At 40.0% G+C, this 21,440-nt stretch overlaps 1 protein-coding gene across 1 annotated transcript; it reads right to left on the bottom strand.

The window, feature by feature from the left end:
* Window positions 1-1,293: 1,293 nt before the first annotated feature.
* On the bottom strand, window positions 1,294-21,318 carry LOC139461954 (uncharacterized). Its single transcript, XM_071243444.1, has 8 exons — window positions 21,224-21,318; window positions 19,101-19,249; window positions 18,372-18,472; window positions 16,635-16,721; window positions 14,534-14,681; window positions 12,526-12,699; window positions 7,790-7,888; window positions 1,294-2,763 (listed from the first exon to the last, which is right to left on the bottom strand). Exons 2-8 carry the CDS (start codon window positions 19,210-19,212, stop codon window positions 2,465-2,467), a joined length of 1,020 nt encoding a protein of 339 aa, XP_071099545.1. The 5' UTR covers window positions 19,213-19,249; window positions 21,224-21,318; the 3' UTR covers window positions 1,294-2,464.
* Between the last annotated feature and the right edge of the window lie 122 nt (window positions 21,319-21,440).

Here is a 21,440-nt window from a genome sequence, read left to right as displayed (position 1 = left end):
CATTTCACCTCACCTGTACATCTGCCAATCCTTAGACCCGTCCTGCTGCCAGTGTCTCCCACAGCATGTCTCTACCGTATGTTTTGCTTGCTGTCACCTGCCTACGTAAACACACTGGACTTATCAACAGATGTGTGGTTAATGCGGACGTTGGGATTTTTACAGATGAACAGTTGCTTAGGTCCCTGCTCCACAAAGATATTGTAGTGTTAGGTGATCGTTACTCATATTTTAAGACAGCTGTAGCTTAAATTGTTTTAGGGAATGGGACACAATTGTTCAAATTCATCTGAAAAGTTGACCATGTTCCACAGCCGGATGCCTTGTTTCTGTGCAGAAATTGACATTGTAACTCATGCCTTGTGGGAAATTGAGACTAGTTTTGAAACTTGAGTTATACTTTATCCTCAGATTTATCATGAAACGTTTTAACAGATGGATAACAAACTTGGGGACGACTTGATTTAGACTTTTTAGGACTGCTAACTGCCCCAAGTCTAGTTCCTATTTTAATTGTACATCAGCTTTGAAGCAGAATCCTTTAATGTGAGGGGCGGTCGGGTAGCCTAGTGGTTATAGCGCTCGCTCTTCACGCCGAAGACCCGGGTTCGAATCCCAACATAGGTACAATGAGTGAAAGCCATTTCTGGTGTTCCCTGCCATGATATTGCTGGAATATTGCTAAAAGCGGTGTAAAACTATACTCACTCACTCACTCACCATTAATGTGAACAAGTGCAATAATCTTGAACTCAACGCTAACCCTCATTTCACCTCACCTCACCTTATCCTAATTAACACTTTTTTCAGCAGATGGGAGGGAAGGTTGACCAAGTCCTAGGCACTTCCATTTCTGAGTAGAGTTAGTACCCCATTAGCATGCTGGATCCTATAATCACGTGTTTGAATGCTAGAATCACCATGAGAGTGCTTCTTGGTCTGTCAGCACCATACTCATAAAACTTGTTCTGGTCGCTAAATGGCTGGTTACATTTGAACTCAGCTGAAATACTACAAGAATATTTTGTTTGTTTGTTGTTTAACACCACACAGCAATATTCCAGCTATATGACCGTGGTCTGCAGATAATTGTCTGGACCAGACAATTCAGTGATTGACATCATGAGCATGGATCCATGCAAATGGGATACAATGACATGCATCAACCAAGTCAGCAACCCTGACCAGGCTCTTACAACTAGCATAGTCAGTCGCCTTTTACGGCAAACATAGTTTGCTAAAGACCAGTTCTAACCCAGATCTTCACGGGGTACAACTAGAATATGTTTATTCTACAAATTCATAACTCCACGTCACATCTCCATATCAGTAAACAGTACAAATCACAATATCCATGTGGTCAACAGTTTTAATCTTTTTTAAAGATAAGATCTCCATTCCATACATAATCAGAGAACAAAAGGTACTGCAGCTCTCCTTTAATAGGTTATATTTTAAACATGAGTAGGTGTGATGTGCCAATTTGTCTTTCAACAAATAATGTTATTATCCAGGGTTAGAAATTAATACTAGCCTGCTAGCTTTGGGCTAGTAAAAATTCTTGTGGGAGTACACATTTCCAAAATTTACCATTGTTTTGCCATTACAAGGGCATTTTATCTTTACCTGGATTAGTAAAGCTTTTGAGCCTTGTTCTAACCCTGCTAGCAGTTTTCATGTGCTTCCATACAATACCTTATTAATAATTAAAGAAAATAACATGACATAATAAATATAAGCACTGTAGCAAAGTGTTTGCACATATGAAATTGTATATTCCTACAACCACAGATGATTCCAGCACTTCATGAATGACCTCCAAGCAGCAATGTTATGGGTCAATGAAGCAATACTGGTGCTACGATTGTCGTAAGTCTATGTTAACGTAGGGGACTTATGATCGTCGTAGTGCTAAGATAGCTTTGTGAGTGAGTGAGTTGGGTTTAAAGCTGCTTTAACAGTATTCCAGTTATATCACTGCGTGTCAGCTTAATGTGGGAGGAAAGCCCGAAGTGATGCAGGTCTCAGACGTTTACCATTTGGTGAAACCCATAGCATGGTATGGTGCTGACAAACCAATAATTGGGGCAAGCGGGATTTGAATCCCAAATCATAGGTTTATGGTGTGCCCAAGGGATGCAACTCTACACAACGAATTGCAGTGCCTCAGACAACTGAGCCACCCGTGCCCCTAGATCAGTTTGTGGGACAAGGCCCTGATTAAATGCAGTCTTCCGTCATTCAACAACATCATGATCTGACTTTCTACATATGTTAGTGAGGTAATACAGACATAGATCTAGATCGTCATATTTTAGAATAGAAGAAATAAAACTCTTCATAACCATGTGATAATTGCCTTTTTGCAACTCATGAAGGGGAGCTAAAAACTGGGTAGTTCCAGTAATTAGATGCTAAGTAACAGTCACATCAGCTGTAAGAGATACACCAAACTTTCCACACATCATCTGTACTCGTCTCCGCAATCTCCAATAGCAGTCATAAGGTCACGACCTTTCTTCAACACAAAGTCAATCTCAAGTTTATCGGAGTCTGTAAGGTTAACTGTGAGAGCTCGCAGGTTGTCATCAATATGTTCACAGCCAGGCACTCCAAGTCGACACCCCAATATGACACCCCCAACTGCCGGCTGCGCAAGGATGTAGTTGGCTGCGATGTTGGGTATTGATACATTGTGATTTTTAGCAATCTCATCCAGTACCTCAAGCAGCTCTTGGAACAAGGGCCATCCACCCCATGTATCTGAAAACACATCAATCAACCTTTACACAAAATATTATAATGAGAAACAAAACATCAAAGCATTCTCAGTAGAGTGAGTGAGTGAGTGCATGAGTGAGTGAGTGTTTGAGTGAGTGGGGTTTATGTAGCTTTGAAGAGTATTCCAGTTACATGGTCAAGGAGTGAGTGAGAGTGTGTGCGTGCATGCGTGCGGGCATGACAGAAATGGGCTTCACACATTGTACCCATGTCGGGAATCGAACCCGGGTCTTCGGCGTGAAGAGCAAAAGCTTTAACCACTAGGCTCATGGTCAAGTACACATGGTCATAATGATACTTGGCAAAATGGCTAAGAGTCATTTTGGAGAAACCATTGCTTGTACTCACCTCCATATCAGTAAAATCCATATAAAGTGAGGTAGAGGTATGTCAAGAATATTTTTGTTATTCTGATACAACATTCTTGCTGAATTTCAAAGTTAATAATTACACATGCAAAAACGACTGAATAATGGACAAAATTTGCATGGCAATTAATCTGACCAGAACTGCTTAGGTATGTTTTAGAGACACCATTGCTGGGACTAGTCATGCCAAGTTTTAGCTTCATAGACTTTATTGTTTCAGAGATGTGGGAAATGTATCAGTTGATGAGGCACACAGATCAGAGGACAGTCAATGATTCACAACAGAAGGTTAAATTTACTCAGTCCTGTGAGCTGGTCTGGCTTTACCAGGTTACCTTCTAGCTCCTACAGTGATATTTCAGGGAGTCCATTTAGCACGGTTGTCTGTCACTCATCAACTCTAGACCAGGCAAATGTGTGTGCTTGCGTGCTTGCGTGCGTGCGGGCGTGCGTGCATGCGTGTGTGCGTGTGTGCGTGCGTGCATGCGGGCGGGCGTGTTTATGGATGTGTAGATGCAAGGGCTGGGTACCCATCCCATTATTACTCAACCCTACCCTGGTACCCACCCCACTATTACCCGACCCTACCCGGGTACCCACTGTAGGTCTCAAGAGATTGGTACAAAATGTCCGATTGGGAAACGTTTGACCGTACTCCTGTCAAAATGTATTTTGATACAGGTATAAAATGATCTGGTCATGCATACACTGAAGTTGACTGAAGTTTTATCTTTATGCAAACATATAAAGTCAGAAGGAATGTGTGCATAGTCGGAAAGAAATGTGAACATTTGTCACTTATAGTGTAACCATAAAGTTAATTTTTGCCATTAAACAATATAATCACGTGACTAACCACAGGTCCGGGTAGTCCTGTGGGTACCTGGGTCTTACTCGTCCCAGCCCTAGTGGGTGCGTTGTTTAACATGATGCTCAGCAATACACCAACCGTTCCACCCCAAGTACTCTCGGGTTCAACAAACATGATGCATTTGGACCAGGAATCAACCCAGGGAGTGAGTGAGTGAGTATGGTTTATGCCGCTTTTAGCAATATTCCAGCAATATCACGGCGGGGGACACCAGAAATGGGTTTCACACATTGTACCCATGTCGGGAATCGAACCCGGGTCTTCGGCGTGACAAGCGAACGCTTTAACCACTAGGCTACCCGACCGCCCCATCAACCCAGGGAAGATATATGGATATATATATGGCATAGAATACATTTTATAATATACGATTTAGTATGTCGAAAGTCACTGTTAGTGTAATTAATTGCAGTTAATGAAAAATGTTTTTGTAACCAATCTCTAGTAATTTCCATCAATATGTCTCCTTGAACATGATGTCCAGTTCTTATGTACCCCAAGAAAATTCTGGGTACGATTCAGTCCCCAGCAAATAATGCTTGTCTTGAGACTATTAATATTAGCAAAAGGACATATATACGTAACAAATATTAAAGAAATACAACCATGCTTGAAATCATATAGAAATATACTGAAAGACATTTGTAATGTCAAGTTGTTCTGGCAAGAAGTTCTATCTTTCACAATAAAGTATTATTATTATTATGTCGAATACAGTAAATATAGAAAAAGAAATCAGCCAGACCATCGGCTTTGCATTTTACACAAGATGACAGACAGTCCAAAGACAATAGCCCATCTGATATGGTTGATCTGACGGGTATTTTAAACACTGTGATCAAGCATTCAAGCTATGTGAGAATAACTGTGTTAAACTTAATCCATTTAAATAAAGAGACAACCCAAACTTGTTGGCAGGTGGTATGAGTGAGTGAGTGAGTTGGCTTTTAACAGTATTCCAGTCATATCACGGCGTGTCAGCTTAATGTGAGAGGAAAGCCCGAAGTGATGCAGGTCTCAGACATTTACCACTTCGGTGAAACCCACGAGCACGGGTATGGTGCTGACAAACCTAGAAACATAACTGGGGCGAACCGGGATTCGAACCCACAATCATAGGTTTCTGGCATGCCCAAGGGACGCAACTCTGTACAGCGAATCGCGGCACCTTAGACTACTGGGCCACCCGTGCCCCCGCTGGTGGTATGAACTGTGACATAGGGTTCATATTGTAAACTGGTGAAGCAACTGAGTAAACACACTTGACTGGTATGGAGCATCTGTGTAAAAAAGCCTAGCCTAGTTAATGACAAGACTAACAGAATATCATATCAATAAATTGTTTACTGCAATACGTCTTGGTGGAGTGGAAATATTTCCAGAGTCACAGGCCTTGATTTATAAGGGTTAATAACTCTGCACGACTCTCACAAGTTGTGTGACAGGTTTGACAAGAAGGATAAACAATGAATTATTATTTTGAAACTGACCAAAGAAACGTTCAGTGTCCTTTCGTCCAAAAAATATAAATAAACAAAACTCAAACAAATGACACAAACATGGAAAGCCCTCAGGGCTTGGACGGAAGCATCCTGCACGACACCCTGCCTATTATCACCTAATGTCACCAAACAAAGTTATTTCAATATATTTAATCATTATCATCTCAAAATGGGTCCCATTATAAAAATCCAGCAGTATGATAAATGATACATTCTTGCAATATCAGACAATTGCCAGTATTCTGTCTCCCAGTCCCTAGAGAAAAAAAATTAAAAAAGGAGTCCAACTCAAGTCTAGAATGATTTGGCAATTCCAGATTGCATCAGTTCGAGGAAATTAAGGATTGTTCTGTGCTCCATTTTTTTTATTTTGTAGATGCATATTTTTAAATAAGATAACAGAACAAGAACTTTCTGGCTCTGAAGCTCACTTTCATGTTCAGAAGACAATAAATCATACATCAAATTGTTAATAATCGGAAATAAAGAGATAATATGTTATCATTGAAAAATCTTTTTAATGGCAGCATCCCAGACAAGAAAAGGCTCTCAGGATACAGTGCTTGTTGTAAGAGCTGCCAAAAGAGGATTGGGTGTGTAGTCAGGCAAATTGTCCCTTGTCCCTCATGAGTGAGTGAGTGAGTGAGTGAGTGAGTGAGTGAGTGAGTGTGAGTGAGTGAGTGAGTGAGTGAGTGAGTGAGTGAGTTGGGTTTAACAGTTTACCAGTTATATGTGGGAGGAAGGCTTGAAGTGATGCAGGTCTCAGACGTTTACCACTTCAGTGAAACCCACGAGCATGGATCGTCATCATATAGCTGGAATTTTGCTGAGTGTGGCGTAAAACAACAAACAGCAACATAATGAGGATTGCTGAAGTTAGTGGGGTAAATATGAGTACCTACCAGTAGATGGAATATAAACCAGGTATATGCTCTTCAAAACAAGTAGGGGATCATGAACTATTGATGTTATTGCCAAGTATTGAAACAAAGATCAGTGTTGACGACGCACATCCTACGCAAGAATGTTTATGTTTGTAAAGCACAATACCAAAACAGGTTATTGGCATAGTCAGCGTGCAGTGGCCAATACGTTAAATGTTTCACAGTCTGCGATTAGCAGATTAGCGTGATATTGCTGGAATATTGCTAAAAGCGGCATAAAACCATACTCACTCACTCACTCACTCACTCACTCTTACAGTTTTGAAAAATCACCTCCATTTTTTAAGAGTAGAAATGAAAGGTTATGACAAGGTTAAACATTATATGGCCTTTTTGTTTTCAAAATGGTTCAGCATATTTTGAATGTATCCTGCATTTCAAGGATTTTTTCCAGATGATGTCTGAATTGTGCAATTTAATAAATTCTTGTAGATAAATGAGTTCAAGGTCAAATATCAAAATACTTGGAAAAAGTAACATCTAGTTTTGCCCTGACTAGAAATACAATAACATACAGCAAATGAGCGGCGGTCGGGGAGCCTAGTGGTTTAAGCGTTCGCTTGTCACGCCGAAGACCTGGGTTCGAGTCCCGACATGGGTACAATGTGTGAAGCCCATTTCTGGTGTCCCCCCCCCGTGATAGTGCTGGAATATTGCTAAAGGCGGCGTTAAACCATACTCACTCAATCACTACAGCAAATGATATGTTATATGTGAGTGCCATGGTGCCGCTATGTTAAAATTCTGAAATTGTTTTGGGGAAAGAAACAATATTGAGATCATCTTAACTGCAACAGAGTTTGGTGTTTCAGAGCTGACAAAAAATGTCATAGTATAATGTTCAGTGGACAACACTGTGCCTGTTCAGGTGAGCTTAGATATGATCTCACATTGGCATATTCTGGAACATTTTCAGGATTCAGGGAATTCATTTGTAACCTTACCCATTTTGAAAAGAATCTTTAGAAAGTTTTTAACAACAATCAATGTCAATGCACCAATCAGAAACCATGTCACATGATTTAATGTTTATGTCGTAAAGCAGTAATGAACTTGTCACCATCCCGTGTGTGCATGCGTGCACGAGTGTGTGTACGTGTGAGTGTGGTGTGTATGAGTGTGGTGCGCGTATGCATGTGTTGTTATTGTCACACTCAGCAATAATCTTGTCTGGACCAGACAATCCAGTGATTGATACTATGGGCAACAATCCACAACTACAGCAGTACGCTGACATGCCATGAACCAAGCTAGGTGTGACCTCCTATGAGAGTGTTTTACTCCTATGGGAGTGTTTTACTGATAGTGTTGGGCTTAGCTCACCTATCATGTTCTTGTACTTGCTGAGCGAGGCAGTGTTGAGGACGGATCGACCCTTTGGCTCCGGTTTCCCCAGGTATTTCTCACTGATCAAACCACCACCTGGAATGAAGCAATCTCTCAAGGATAATTGATGTTCAAAATATCCATGTACAATACAGACCTACAGATAAGCAGTGTGTTTGCGTAAAATACCCCCCTAAAATATTCAAAACCCAATTACTTTCAATTAACTTGCGTACAGGTATGCATGCATTGAATGAAAAAGTCAAATGTTTAAAAACAGCAAGCGTAAATACCGAATGACGTTTTTTCAGCATGCGTACAAAGGAGCTAATTTCCGAAACACAACTGCAAGCTGATTTACTTTCCGAGACAAGCCTATATATTTAAAACAGTTATATACATCTAAAACATTATTTCATTTTTTTTTAAATCTTAAAATGTTCACTGATTTGGGAAAAACCCAATAGAGTGATGAATGGATGAGTAAAAAAATATTGGTTACCCAATGAAAAATGCAATAACCCAATTAAAATAGAAACCATAGAGTAAAAACTCAATTGCTCAAAAAGTTATCTGGAGCTCTGACAATAGGGCTGGGACGAGTCTAAATCTACTACCCAGGTGCCCGACCCCCTATTACCCGACCCTACCCAGGTACCCACTGCAGGTCTCAAAGAGTTGGGAACAAGATGTCTGATTGGGAATCGTTTCACCGCAGCCCACACAGTAACTATTAATACATGTATCAAACGAACTGATCATGCGTACACGGTTGACTGAAGCGTTATCCTTACTCAAACATGCAAGTCAAAAGGAATGGATGTATCATCAGAAAGAAGTGTAACCACCACTGAGCTATAGTGAGTTTTTGTCATTAAACAATAATTCACATGACTAACCATGGGTCCAGGTAGTCCTGTGGGTACCCGGGTCCAAGTCATGACCCACCTGACCCGACGAGTAACCCGACCCAGCCCTAATGTACAATATCAGTGGCAATTCACCATCTGCACAGTGGACGAAACAATGCCGATGAAATTCTATCCCACTCACTCACAACAAATGAAGAACTGGATGGATGTTTTAGGACAAATATCAATGTTAGATTTAATTCCTGGAAATTTGTTGGCAATGTGAAAAATTGCAGCTTTAACATTGAAGGAAATATATCAATTTACAATATTTACATATTTATACATTTAATCAACTGTTTAAAAAGTATCACAACTACTATTATATTTATTCAAGATGATAGTTGCATCATTATCATTATTAAAAACATGTATCAAAATATTTAATAATACTAAGGATTAAAAAGTCAACATTGTTCCCACTAAACCAAATTCATTAAACTGATTCTTACATCTTCCCGAGGCAAGGGAGTTAACTGACTTTAAAAGCCAAATTTTCCATCCTTGTCGAACTAGGCTGGAATTCCGTGTCTCAATCGTAGTGGCACCAGTGGGTATTATATGTTAATTACCTCCTATGTCCCTTCCTTCAGATTCCACCTCTCATATCACTTACATTTGCTTCAGACAAAATGGCAGTGCCCAGTGAAGGCGGTCTGATCGATAAGACTGATATTGTCAAGAAACAGGTTACCTCACGGAGTGCATCAAATCACTTGAGCACCTTGATTTAAAACATGAAAAGATTTGGAAAATCTCTGTAGAAGCCCAGTTGACAGTACACATGCTTTGCAAATCCTGCAATCGACTTAAGCAATTTACGAACCAGACGTCAATTTCATTACGTTTTATTGGCCTATGCAGAGACCGGTTAGTCCAGCCAAAATATAACTCCGAAATTCCAACCTACGAGTAGTTAAGAATGGCTGGAAACCAGACTTTTATAGTCAGTTAACTCCCTTGTCTCGGGAAAGTGGATTCTATAGGAGTTTTCAGTGATACAGTTTGTGACCAAAAAAATAGAACACATGATTTTTCACCAAACAAAGCATAGCATGACTTCAGGGTAACATAAATATCCCCTAACTACCATATTTTGAAATTAAATATAATTAAAACCACAACAGGTGAGGCCTAATGATATGGAAAAACATTGTTTTTGATTTCCTCTATATCGCTAAAGTACAGTATGTAATGATAAGGCTAAAAAAAAAAAATCTTGGTTCTCAGGCACCACCCGCATCATCACAATGTCGGCCGCACGTTTTGTGTTTATTTCCATTTTCAAAAAAGCAAAAAAAATCCTTAAATATTCCCAGTCCAACAGCAGTCAAATACTGTATTCCAGTATTTTACTCATCAGGGAATACATTTGTGTAGGAAGGCCCTTTGTCAGGTTGATTGTACACAACTTTTCATTTGGTTACACAACTGTAAAAAATTATTTGGTTACATACCAGTTTGATTACCACATTCCCACCCACCCCCCGATAAAAAAAAAATACAGACACCACCTGCCTGAGAACCATTTTTTTAATTTTAGTAAGCCTTATTATCCCTAACGTCAAATTATGTTCACTTTTCATTCAAACAGTGTGACCAAACCTATCTCAGGGAAACTTGAATCCTCTTTCAACAGATCTGCAGCCATCTTAAATACATGTCCACTTCGCCTTCACTGAAATCCCTTATCAGTAAATATGTGGTAGTATATTTTACAAGGTAATAAGAGTTATTTCCCCTTTTGTCAAACATCTGATGCTGGCAGATCTGCGTGCAGATTACCTGTGTTTTAATGTTTATAAAATACTAATCAAAACCACAAAATAAATAAATAAAAGATATTTTTAAAGGGAAACAACATTCCAACTTTCAGTTGTCTCGCCGGCGCCATTTTAATTACGGGTACCCTTCGTAATCACCAGAAGCCAATGAGCGACAGCGACCCAACAAACTGGGCTTCTGACCAGCGAGGGGCCAATTGGGAAACCTTGAATCCCCTTGAATCCTTGCATTTGAGTGGATGATTCATACTATAACCTTTCTCCTTGCAAATTCATCTGAGTGTGTAAATGTGTATGTACAATTATGTAGTTTGGTATAGAGAAAACACATGTACATATTATTACTGCAACAATGAAATTCAGTTTATATACTCAACAGCAACAACCCTTATTTTTCAGGCAAACTGCATATCATACAACTACTCGCCCCTTCTTGTCATCCATGTTTCCTGGTATAACCTTCCACCTGTGTATTTGTCGTCATTCACTTGAAGCTCAGTTAATGACTTTATTACAGGTATAATTAGTTGTAGAACTAATATGATTACCTGACAAAGACTGCAAATTATCTCAATAACGTTCACTGCTGCCTATGAGGGTGTCCAGGTTACAAAGCACTCAGTGGTTCGCATTGTGTCTGGGGTCATTATTTCATCTACCAATGGGTTATAAATCCAGGTATGATGTGGTGAATGTATTACAAGTGTTTGAATAATGGACATTCTTTTTCAATTAAAGTTCCCTTCCCTAACCTGCTAGGTACACTGACCCAGCTGGTCCAACCTTAAACTGACAGCACATGTGATATTAGCTATGTATGTGTTACTGTCACACCTATAGACAGTTAACCAGTACAGCCTTCACCGTTATCGGCAACGTTCATGCCGGTGTTCAGGTTTTTGATGCAAAATAATGACCCTCCCCTATTACTTGTCACAGTTTTGGATTACCCTCCCCATGTCCTAAAAATGCCAAAAATATCATAATATGTGTATTAATATATTTATGACTCTCCCTAAGATACAGCCATAATTTTAAATTTATTTTGTGACCCTACCCTGATACCCTCTGACCCTGTTTTTAAGAACTGACTTCAATATGTTTTTGAGTTTATGAACTTATAATAGATAGCTATGTGATATATTGCAAAGAACGAAGAACAAAGCATGGTTTATTTCATCTTGATGTCATTTCTGGAGATTCGAACATACGCTTGCAACTTCATGACGTAAATTGGACAGCGTTATTGTTGAGTGAGTGAGTGAGTGAGTGAGTGAGTGAGTGAGTGAGTGAGTTAGTTGGGTTTAACGCCGCTTTTAACAGTATTCCAGTTATATCACAGTGTGTCAGCTTAATGTGGGAGGAAAGCCTGAAGTGATGCAGGTCTCAGACGTTTACCACTTTTGTGAAACCAACGAGCACGGGAATGGTGCTGACAAACCTAGAAACATAATTGGGGCGAACCAGGATTCAAACCCACAATCACAGCGAATCGTGAATCACCTTAGACGGCTGGAACTCAGGTACCTTGGCAACACAGAAAATTGCAATGGCCAAACGATCACATCCAAAAGTAGGCGAAATATGACAATCGGTATCAGGAGAAAAGGTACTAAAATCAAACGTGAGGTTCATGAGAATATGCGGCAAATACCCAACTTAACTCCCCTGTTCATAAAATGAACTTGTCCAACATTGCTGAGGTAGTATTGTTTTCAGGGAGTCATCATTATTAAATTAAATAAAAAAAATTAAAGCTTGTAAATTTTCTTACCATCCTTAAAGAGGCTGTACAAAATGTTGATATCTCATATAAGAAACAAATGACTCGTGGTCATTGTTTATCGTTGGCACCATTTAACTGCTGCACCCCTCATGGTTTATTCTCCCTGCAGTGTTTTATTGTAAAATAAACAACTCCCACTCATTGTTTATTCCTTAAATAAATGTTAAAAAAAACGGTTTGCAAAATGTTGAAATCATTTCTTAAAAGTCACATAATAAATCTGTTGATGTCCGAACAACTATTACTTCTCACCTAACACACCATATGCCAGTATTTTGACATTGTTTGCCTCGCAGACTGGCGCCATCTTCCTTGCTGGCCGCATGTCAAGGAGCGAAAACTGGACCTGGTTGCTGGACACAGTCACTCCATGGTCAATGATCTCCTGTAGACGAGTCGTGTCGAAGTTGGTTAGCGCCACCTCACCTGTGAGAACATACACAGTTGTTAGTGTTAGCCAACTGAAGTATGGACTGTCTGTGTGCACAATGGGATGCTTCTAACACATCAACAGTGTGAAGTAAGTATCAAACATAAGTGATTAGCAATATACTATTCATCTTCCCGAGGTGAGGGAGTTAACTAACTATAAAGTTCAGTTTACAGCCTTGCTGAACTAGGCTGGAATTATGGAGTTATATTTTGACTGGACCAACGAGTCTGTGCATAGTCCAATCAAAATCGCGTAACGAATTCAACTCCAGGTTTGTAAACTGCCATGCAGCATTTGCAGAAGGTGTACCGTCAATTTTGCTCACATCATTTGATGCACTTTGCAAAGTGAAACCCGTTTTATTACAATATAGATCTTGATTGTTGATCAGGTCACCGCCATTGAATTTGAAGCAAATGCAAGTGATATTAGAGGTGGAATCTGATTGGTCAGTAGGAGGGACACAGAAGGGCCATAACTCGTTATAGCCACTGGTGGCGCTACGACTGAGCCTAGAAATTCCAGCCTATTTCGGCAAAGGTAGAAACTGGACTTTTACAGTCAGTTAACTCCCTTGCCATGTAGACTATTAGGCAACATTTGACTATTTCATAAGGAGCATTCATGAATACAAATGTGAAACTCATTTAATGATTTTAGACCTCATAAAGTCACAGCTGAAACCTTGTTAACTCTACATACTTTGTGGCCATGGCCAAATCAACTTCAGCACTGGCATTTAATATTAGCACTGGTCATGAAGTATTACACAATTTATTATATAATTGGCAGTGATATCGCTGATATTATACATCACCAATGGACCTCTGAAGATCTGGGTTGAATAGGTCTTCAGCAACCCATGCTTGCCGTTAAAGGCGACTATGCTTGTCGTAAGAGGCGACTAACAGTATCGGGAGGTCAGGCTCACTGACTTGGTTGATGCATGTCATCGATCACAATTGCGTGTATTGATGCTCATGATACTAATCACTGGATTGTCTGGTCCAGACTTGATTATTTACAGACTGCAGTCATATAGCTGGAATATTGCTGAGGCATTAAACAACAAACAAACCAAACCAAAACATCACCACTGTCAAAGTTCAAGACCACTAAACATTTTACTGTCTTCATGTTTGTATGGTTCCAGGTGAGGTCGAGGTGAAATAGGGTTTAACGTCATGTTCAAGATTATTGCCCTTCCATAGCAACTAAAGTCGAACTGGCATGTGCGTGTGGCTGCTTGTACTAATCTTGACTGATGACGTTTTCATAGCGCTCGCCCACTGAGATACCACACAGCAGTTTAACATGGATACCCTAGTCAAACACAGTGTACTGACTCTGAGCCAGTATACTGACAATGTGGCCTGGGGATCGAACCACCAACCATCCACTCTCCAGTCAGACATGCTATCCACTAGACCATGGAGTTGGCCAGAAGATCGAACCACCAACCTTCCACTCTCCCGGCAGACATGCTATCCACTAGGCCACGGGGTTGGCCAGAAGATCGAACCACAAAAATTCCGCTCTCCAGTCAGACATGTTATCCACTAGGCCACGGAGTTGGCCAGGGGATCGAACCACCAACCTTCCACTCTCCAGTCAGACATGCTATCCACTAGACCATGGAGTTGGCCAGATGATCAAACCACAAACATTTCATCTAAGGGGAGACATGGCTTCCACTAGGCCACGGAGTTGGCCAGAGGATCGAACCACAAACACCACAAACACCACTCTCCGAGCAGATGCTCTATCCACTAGACCACAGAGGCACAGAGTTAACATGTTCTCACTGCACCTAGTATTCAGGCCTACCTATCTTTCCCTCCTTCCGGAGATCTTGCAAGTGTTTCAGTGCCTCCAGGTACCGCTTGTCCGAGTAATCCCACCAGTGAAACTGGACACTATCGAGACGGGAGACCTTCATTCGTTTCATTGACCGAACAATGGCCCCTTCCACCACCTGCCAACATCAGCACACAGATCATAGGCTAAAAAAATAAAAGTCTTGGTTCTCGGGCACCACCCTCATAATCATAAAGACTGATGCACGTTTCGTTTTGATTTCCATTTTCATAAAAAAGTAAATTAAAATCCTAATACTTAAAAACAATGTGATCCAAAATAGCACACAGTCACTTCCCTTTACATGCACACTGCTTTACTGTGCATCACGTGTTAAGGTCATGGCGGCAATAGGAGTTTGTATGCTTGTTTATGTAGGGAGGCCCTGTCTCAGGTTGATGGTACACAACTGTTTATTTTGTTACATATTTGTTTGAATAAGCAAAAAAACAAAAAAAACACCACCCACACTATATTTTCATAAGTCATAACCTGAGAGCCATTTTTAACTTTTTTTAAGCCTAATATTGTGACAAGAAGGAACTAAGAATCCTTCTCATAACACAATGTATGGTCACTAACATAAACTGATTTGAAACCTATGTTTCAACGTGCTTATATCCTGTAGGTATGAAAACAGAATCAGAAATGTGTCTTCGGACACTTAGAGATGAAAATAGCTGAAGTTGGCTTCAACTGAACAAATCGAAGTCTTGGGTTGAGGGCAGAGTTAAATCTCTCATGTCTAAAGCATGATAAACAAGCCAGCCCAAACTCAAGTCTCAAGTAATATGAAGACAGTCACAGACTATGCAAGTGAAGGGAGGCAACTCCACACTGAAGGGAGGCAACTCTATACTTAGGTTCCACGCAATTCATGGAATTCTTGACACACATATCATTAAGTCCCTATAAAATCAACATTCCAATTTTTAGAAACTTATACTTGATGATTGTATCACTTATGCGACAATCTGGGAACTTATTATGGTCAAAACTTCCAAACATATTAATATTATATACTTATGAATATATTCCAGGCATTGAAAGAAATTCCTTGCATTTATGACAGAAATATGTGAGAATTGTTAAGTAGCTCTTCTGATGCAATATACTCTCAGAAACAAGAGATGTGCAACTTATGGAAGGTAAAGGGGATTTCAAGGATCCTTCCAGTACATTATCAATACAAAATATACATGTTTTATTATCATGATGTAATGTCAAGCACTGTATGAACGATGACAATTGGTTCAAGTTCCCACAGCTATCCCTGTCTTAAGACATGTTTGCAAATATAGTCTGAAGTTTGTCAATGAAGTTTGGATTGGACGCCTTGTCCACATGACCAAAGAGGTTAACCCCTCAGCAAGCTGACAAGGTAAGGATGTCATCTGTGGGATGACTCCATGCCCTGCTACATGCTTCCCCATCAACAGAAGGCACATCCCGGGCCGCATAGTAGGGTACTGAGACTTAATTTGCTCAAATTTAATAGGAGCGTGCTCAGACCCAGGTTGGGCGTCAATGTAGCGGCCATAAAATTTCCGAGTCCCGTGATGGGATTCGAACCACAGACCTGATCAGGGGTCGGACGCCTTGTCCACATGACCAAAGGGACACATGACCAAGCTGACAAGGTAAGGATGTCATTTGTGGGACGACTCCACGTACTGCTACACTTGCATGTGCTGTGATATGTGGTGCTTAAGCCATCAGGATGGCTAAATACCTGGAACACTAACGATTTACAGTTGGCAGTGTCAAGTATGGCACAATGGATGAAAATATTTACGTTTTCACTTCTCATTTTCAATAGTAATTACTGTTTGGTGTAACATTTATAAAAGGTATAAATTTAAGGTGAGAATTGATACCTTTTACTTAGTGTGCGATTGTGGTTGATACTTGTATCAAGAAGTATAAAATCGCGATCCACCAATGCCTCAGTGTATCGTCCCACTACTAATCTCAGTCAAAGGTCATTTTATTTCTTCCTATTTCATTTTTTTTTTTGTTAGTTGGTATTGTAAACTAACTCGCAAAAAATATAAGACCTACACATGGTTACCTGTCGTGACATTGGTCCTGGTCGGGGCACAAACTTTGTCAGACCCTGTAAGCTGGATACAGCATCATCCCCTCGCAGGCTGGTGAGCTGGTAAAGAGGGAAAGTACTCACTGAAGAGGCTGACACCCAGGTTCAGAAATGTTAACATTTGAGGTGAGTTGAGGTGAAATTGGGTTTAACGTCGCATCTAAGATTATTGCACTTATATAGCGACGTGCATGCATGTGTATGTGTGTGTGTGGCTGCTTGTACTAGTCCGCACTGATGCCGATTTGTAGTGCTAGCTCACTGAGATACTATGCCGCAGTTTAACATGAATACCCCACTCAGACACAGTATACTGACTCCGAGCCGACCAGTCCTTGTTTTAGCCCCTTAATGCCGAGCGCCAGACAGGGTAACAACAAGTACAATCTTTTAACGTCTTTTTGTATGACGAGGCCCGGGGTCGAACCCTGGACCTTCTGCTCTCCGGGCGGACGCTCTACCACAAGACCACTGAGGCGGTCTGTTAACATTTGAAATCTCCTCATAAAGACATGGGTTCCAGATGTAATAGCCAGGCATAACATACTCAATAACACCCCAAAATCTGAAAACACTTGATTACCATCTTTGTAAAATACAAAAGTTATCTGCAATTTTTCATGGCTCTCTCTCTCTCCACATGGACTCTCCAGTTGTCAGACGGACAGACATGATATTTCATTGACCACAGCAACAATCAAGAAATAAAGTCACCCAAGTAACACAGGTACTGAAGCTCACCTTATTGTCTATGAGGATGTGCCAAACTAGTTATTTTGTGTAAAAACCATAATACAAAATGATAGGATACAATGTTCTTTTCTTATTCTAGTCAGCAGCTGTCAGCCATTTGAACATGTCTAAAAACATAACACTGATCATTAGTGAGTGAGTATGGTTTATGCATCTTCCCAAGGCAAGGGAGTTAACAGACTATAAACGTCCAGTTTCCACCCTTGTCGAACCAGGCAGGAATTCCAAAGTTACATTTTGGCTGGACTAACAAATCCATGCATAGTCCAATCAAAATTGCGTAACAAACGAGACATCCGGTTCGTAAACAATAAGAATATTGATGTGCAGATATTGGGTCGACTGCAGGATTTGCAAAGCGAATCGACAGATATTTTCTTATCTCTTCATGTTTTTAATCATGTAGCTCAAATGATCTGGTGTGCTTCACGAGGTAAGACCCTTTTTAATAATAATATGGTCTTGAGTATCAATCAGATTGTCTTGAGTGGGCACCGTCATTTTGTTTGAAGCAAATGCAAGGGATATGAGAGGAGGAATATGGTTGGTCAATAGGAGGGACATTGAAGGGTCATAACTGTGCATAATACCTACCCACTGGTGGCGCTTTGACCGAGCCCGTAATTCCGACATAGTTCGGCAAGGGTGGAAACTGGACTTTAATAGTCGGTTAACTCCCTTGCCTATGGAAGATGGGTTTTACGCCTCTTTTAGCATAATTACAGCAACATCACGGCGGGGAACACCAGAAATGGGCTTCACACATATACTACCCAGCATCGAACCTGGGTCTTTGATATGACAAGCGAATGCTTTAACCACTAGGCTACCCCACCAACCCCCTGATTATGACCCTTGGCCTGTCAGTACTGTACCATGCTTTGGGGTTTCAGCAATGTGGTACATGTCATTGACCTGTGGTCATACAGCTTTACATTTTTTTTATTAACAGTTTACCTTCTGTACAAAGGCACCATATATCTCTTCTGCTGGACCATAAATATCTGCCAGGTCAAAGGTTGTGAGGCCAGCATCGTAGTACCTGAGCATTTCCCCAACTGAAATCAGCATTTGCACAGTATTTGTCAGTCAATTCAAATTGGAATTTTGTTGGAGACAGGATACTTTTCTGTCAATGCTTCAAATCACACAATTGTTTTCTGTAAAAGAAGGAGCTGAACAATTTAAAAAAAACACATTCCTTTCAGGGCATCCAGGATGCCTAATGAACAATTTTTATTGGGAAAAAAAACCTGAGTGAAATATGTTTTCAGCATGATTTGGAACAAATTATATTTAAAAATAAAGTCCCTAGTTTCCCCCAAAACATCAAATGGTCAACCCCTTGAATCATAACAATAGATGTCTGGTTGACTTAACTGCTGGCCCTTTGGCTCATGGACAGCAGACATATTACAGAGGGCTAAAGTGGGCCAGTTGATATAATCACACAACCTTTCAAAGGATGTACACTACTTTTAACAACTGCTTTCCTGCCCAAGAAAACGGTGGATAGAACACATTATTATGTCATATTACCTTGTTATTAAGATTTAATATCTGACACTTAACAGATAAACAAGCAAGGGAAATAAGATTACTTAACTTGGTCACACTGGCATGGCCCAAATGACACAAAACATGAATAAGGACATACATGTATAAGGGAAAAACTGTAATTGGTACCTGCTTTGCTGGGATCTATGTTGCCATGGGCACCAGAGACCTGCCACATTCCATTCAGAATCTTTGCAATCTCCAGACCACCAGAAAGTGTCGTCTTTGGAATTGATGCCATGTTTAGTGATTGTATCTCTTAATGTTTCTCCCTCTAACTGGATAATAAAAATATATATGCAGTGACAATGTCTGTTGGAGTAACATCTGTTATTTCTTTTGCTTATTAATTTTTACAGTTGTGTGACATTTCTGATACAACATATAAATATGATATACAGGATAACATTCCAAGTGTCTGTGAGCTAGAATTTTTATCATACTTCCATGTCAGAATGACACGATCAGATCAGATATCCCACCTGCGAGGGAAATAAATTTCTGGGAGGAAGGATAAATCCCTTAAACCCTGCTGCGAAGAAACAGGCTACACGTGGATTTCGCAACAGGAGAATAAATCCCTTATACCCCTCTTAGAAGCAAAAAGCCGTATTTACGAGTCAATGAAAGTCACATGACATAGCACAAGATAAACTAAGCTCAATCAAATTTTGAATTTGTTTTAATTCTTTCACAACAGCAGACTAAAACATGTTGGTAAGATAAATTTGTTGCAGCAGTATCGCTCGTGGAATAAAATCTGACACCACTACCTCTCATGATCCTGCTACAACTTATAGTGGCTCTAGTTTCAGATATTCTCTGATATGTATATCAGTACATCCTACAGCACACACTTATTACTGCCTATCATTAGCTCTCATTGGAACAGCTGATGATAATGATGAACGGATGAGGGAATAACTTAATTGCTGCTAGGATGTTTTATGATGAAATATAACAGGTACTGTGATGTTAAAGAGACAGGACGTCAACCATCGGAAGCTGATTATCCCCGAGCTTACTCTGCTCTGCTCGCCTTATTCTGTTTCTGCTACAGTGACCACACTCATGGGTGTAGGCTTATCATGTGACCGAACTTTCCTCACTTTTGTAAACAAATGCACATTTTTTGAAATAAGAACAGATGGGCCTAATGCAAGCCTTTCGGTGCACTTTAAATATGATTTTTCACTACTACTACAACTGTGACAGTGAGGTGCATGATAATATAGCTTTACACATCACAGTGACCATATATTGCCAGCTTTCTGAAAGGGCTTTGACGACCGGACGGAGAGGATAAACATGCAAATGGAAATAATTTTTCACATTTTAGGATATTTTCTCAATGAAAGTTAAATATTACATGACAAGTGTTTATCTAAATGTGTAGAATCATCCAAAATGAAACAGATGAAAACACATGAATTGACATATAAGATGTGACGACTTGACAGAGATACTCGCCTGTCCGCAAGGAACAAGGGTAGGAAAGGGATTGACTTCATAGGACAGGAATATTTATATTGCAATCTAGGCTTTTCTAATCACTGGCTTCTAATCTGATCAAGTTGGTAATCAGTATCTTGTAACTCATCCATGATAGCAGCACACAAGCTTTCTCTTCAATTTGCCTCTATTAAAAAAACAAGACTGAATCCAGTTTACTCTTTGCAGTGCTTGCGCTGTCAGCTTCACTGTGCAGAGCTCTATTGTTTTCGGTTGAGAATTTAAACAAGCTTGTGATGTCACACTTGGAAATTATCTATTGCATTATTTTACATAGAACCATCGATGTACTGTCCCGTTAACAACAGCCATACAAGTTTAGAGTAATGTGTTCGGATTTGAAACACAGATCTGTGGGATGACACACCCTGCTACATTTACATGCTAATGACAGGCATTGATTTTGCTTATTGGAAACTGTTGTGATCTAATTCAATAATTGAATTGATTAATTTCAGCCCAGTGATGATAAAACAAAGCAAATTAATCATAGGCCGTATGAACAAATTCAAAGTGCAACTCTGATTTTGCACAGAGAACAATATAATGGATTCATGATTCTGCGTCATGACTTGCGATTCTAAAGGTAATGTTGTTGGTATTCGTCCGAAATTGTATGTTGTTGATAATACTTCTTTTGATCGACTGTTGAAGATTTATACAAACTAAATGTGCAATAGTCAACAAAGAAAAACAGTTATCCTTGCAGAGGTAATGAATTTTGCGCTAATGTATCTTACAGTTGTAATTGAGATCTCTGACACAGCGGACAAAACAAGCTTAATGCTTTAACATGGACTTTTCATCAGACAATACTGGCGCTTATATAACTGCCGCCATCTTTTGATCATGTGACATGCAGGTCATGTGGTCTACAGTGTTTCGTTAAATTTGGTAAGCAAGGAAAAAAACACGTTCGGTTATTAGTTATCACACATCATCTGTAGAGTGGATGCT

Source organism: Haliotis cracherodii, unplaced genomic scaffold (genome assembly GCF_022045235.1).
Source record: "Haliotis cracherodii isolate W230 unplaced genomic scaffold, xgHalCrac1.p SCAF_15, whole genome shotgun sequence".
NCBI classification, from domain to species: Eukaryota; Metazoa; Mollusca; class Gastropoda; order Lepetellida; family Haliotidae; genus Haliotis; species Haliotis cracherodii.
Note: the sequence above shows the minus strand (reverse complement) of the source record. Positions and strands in the feature narration are given on the sequence as shown.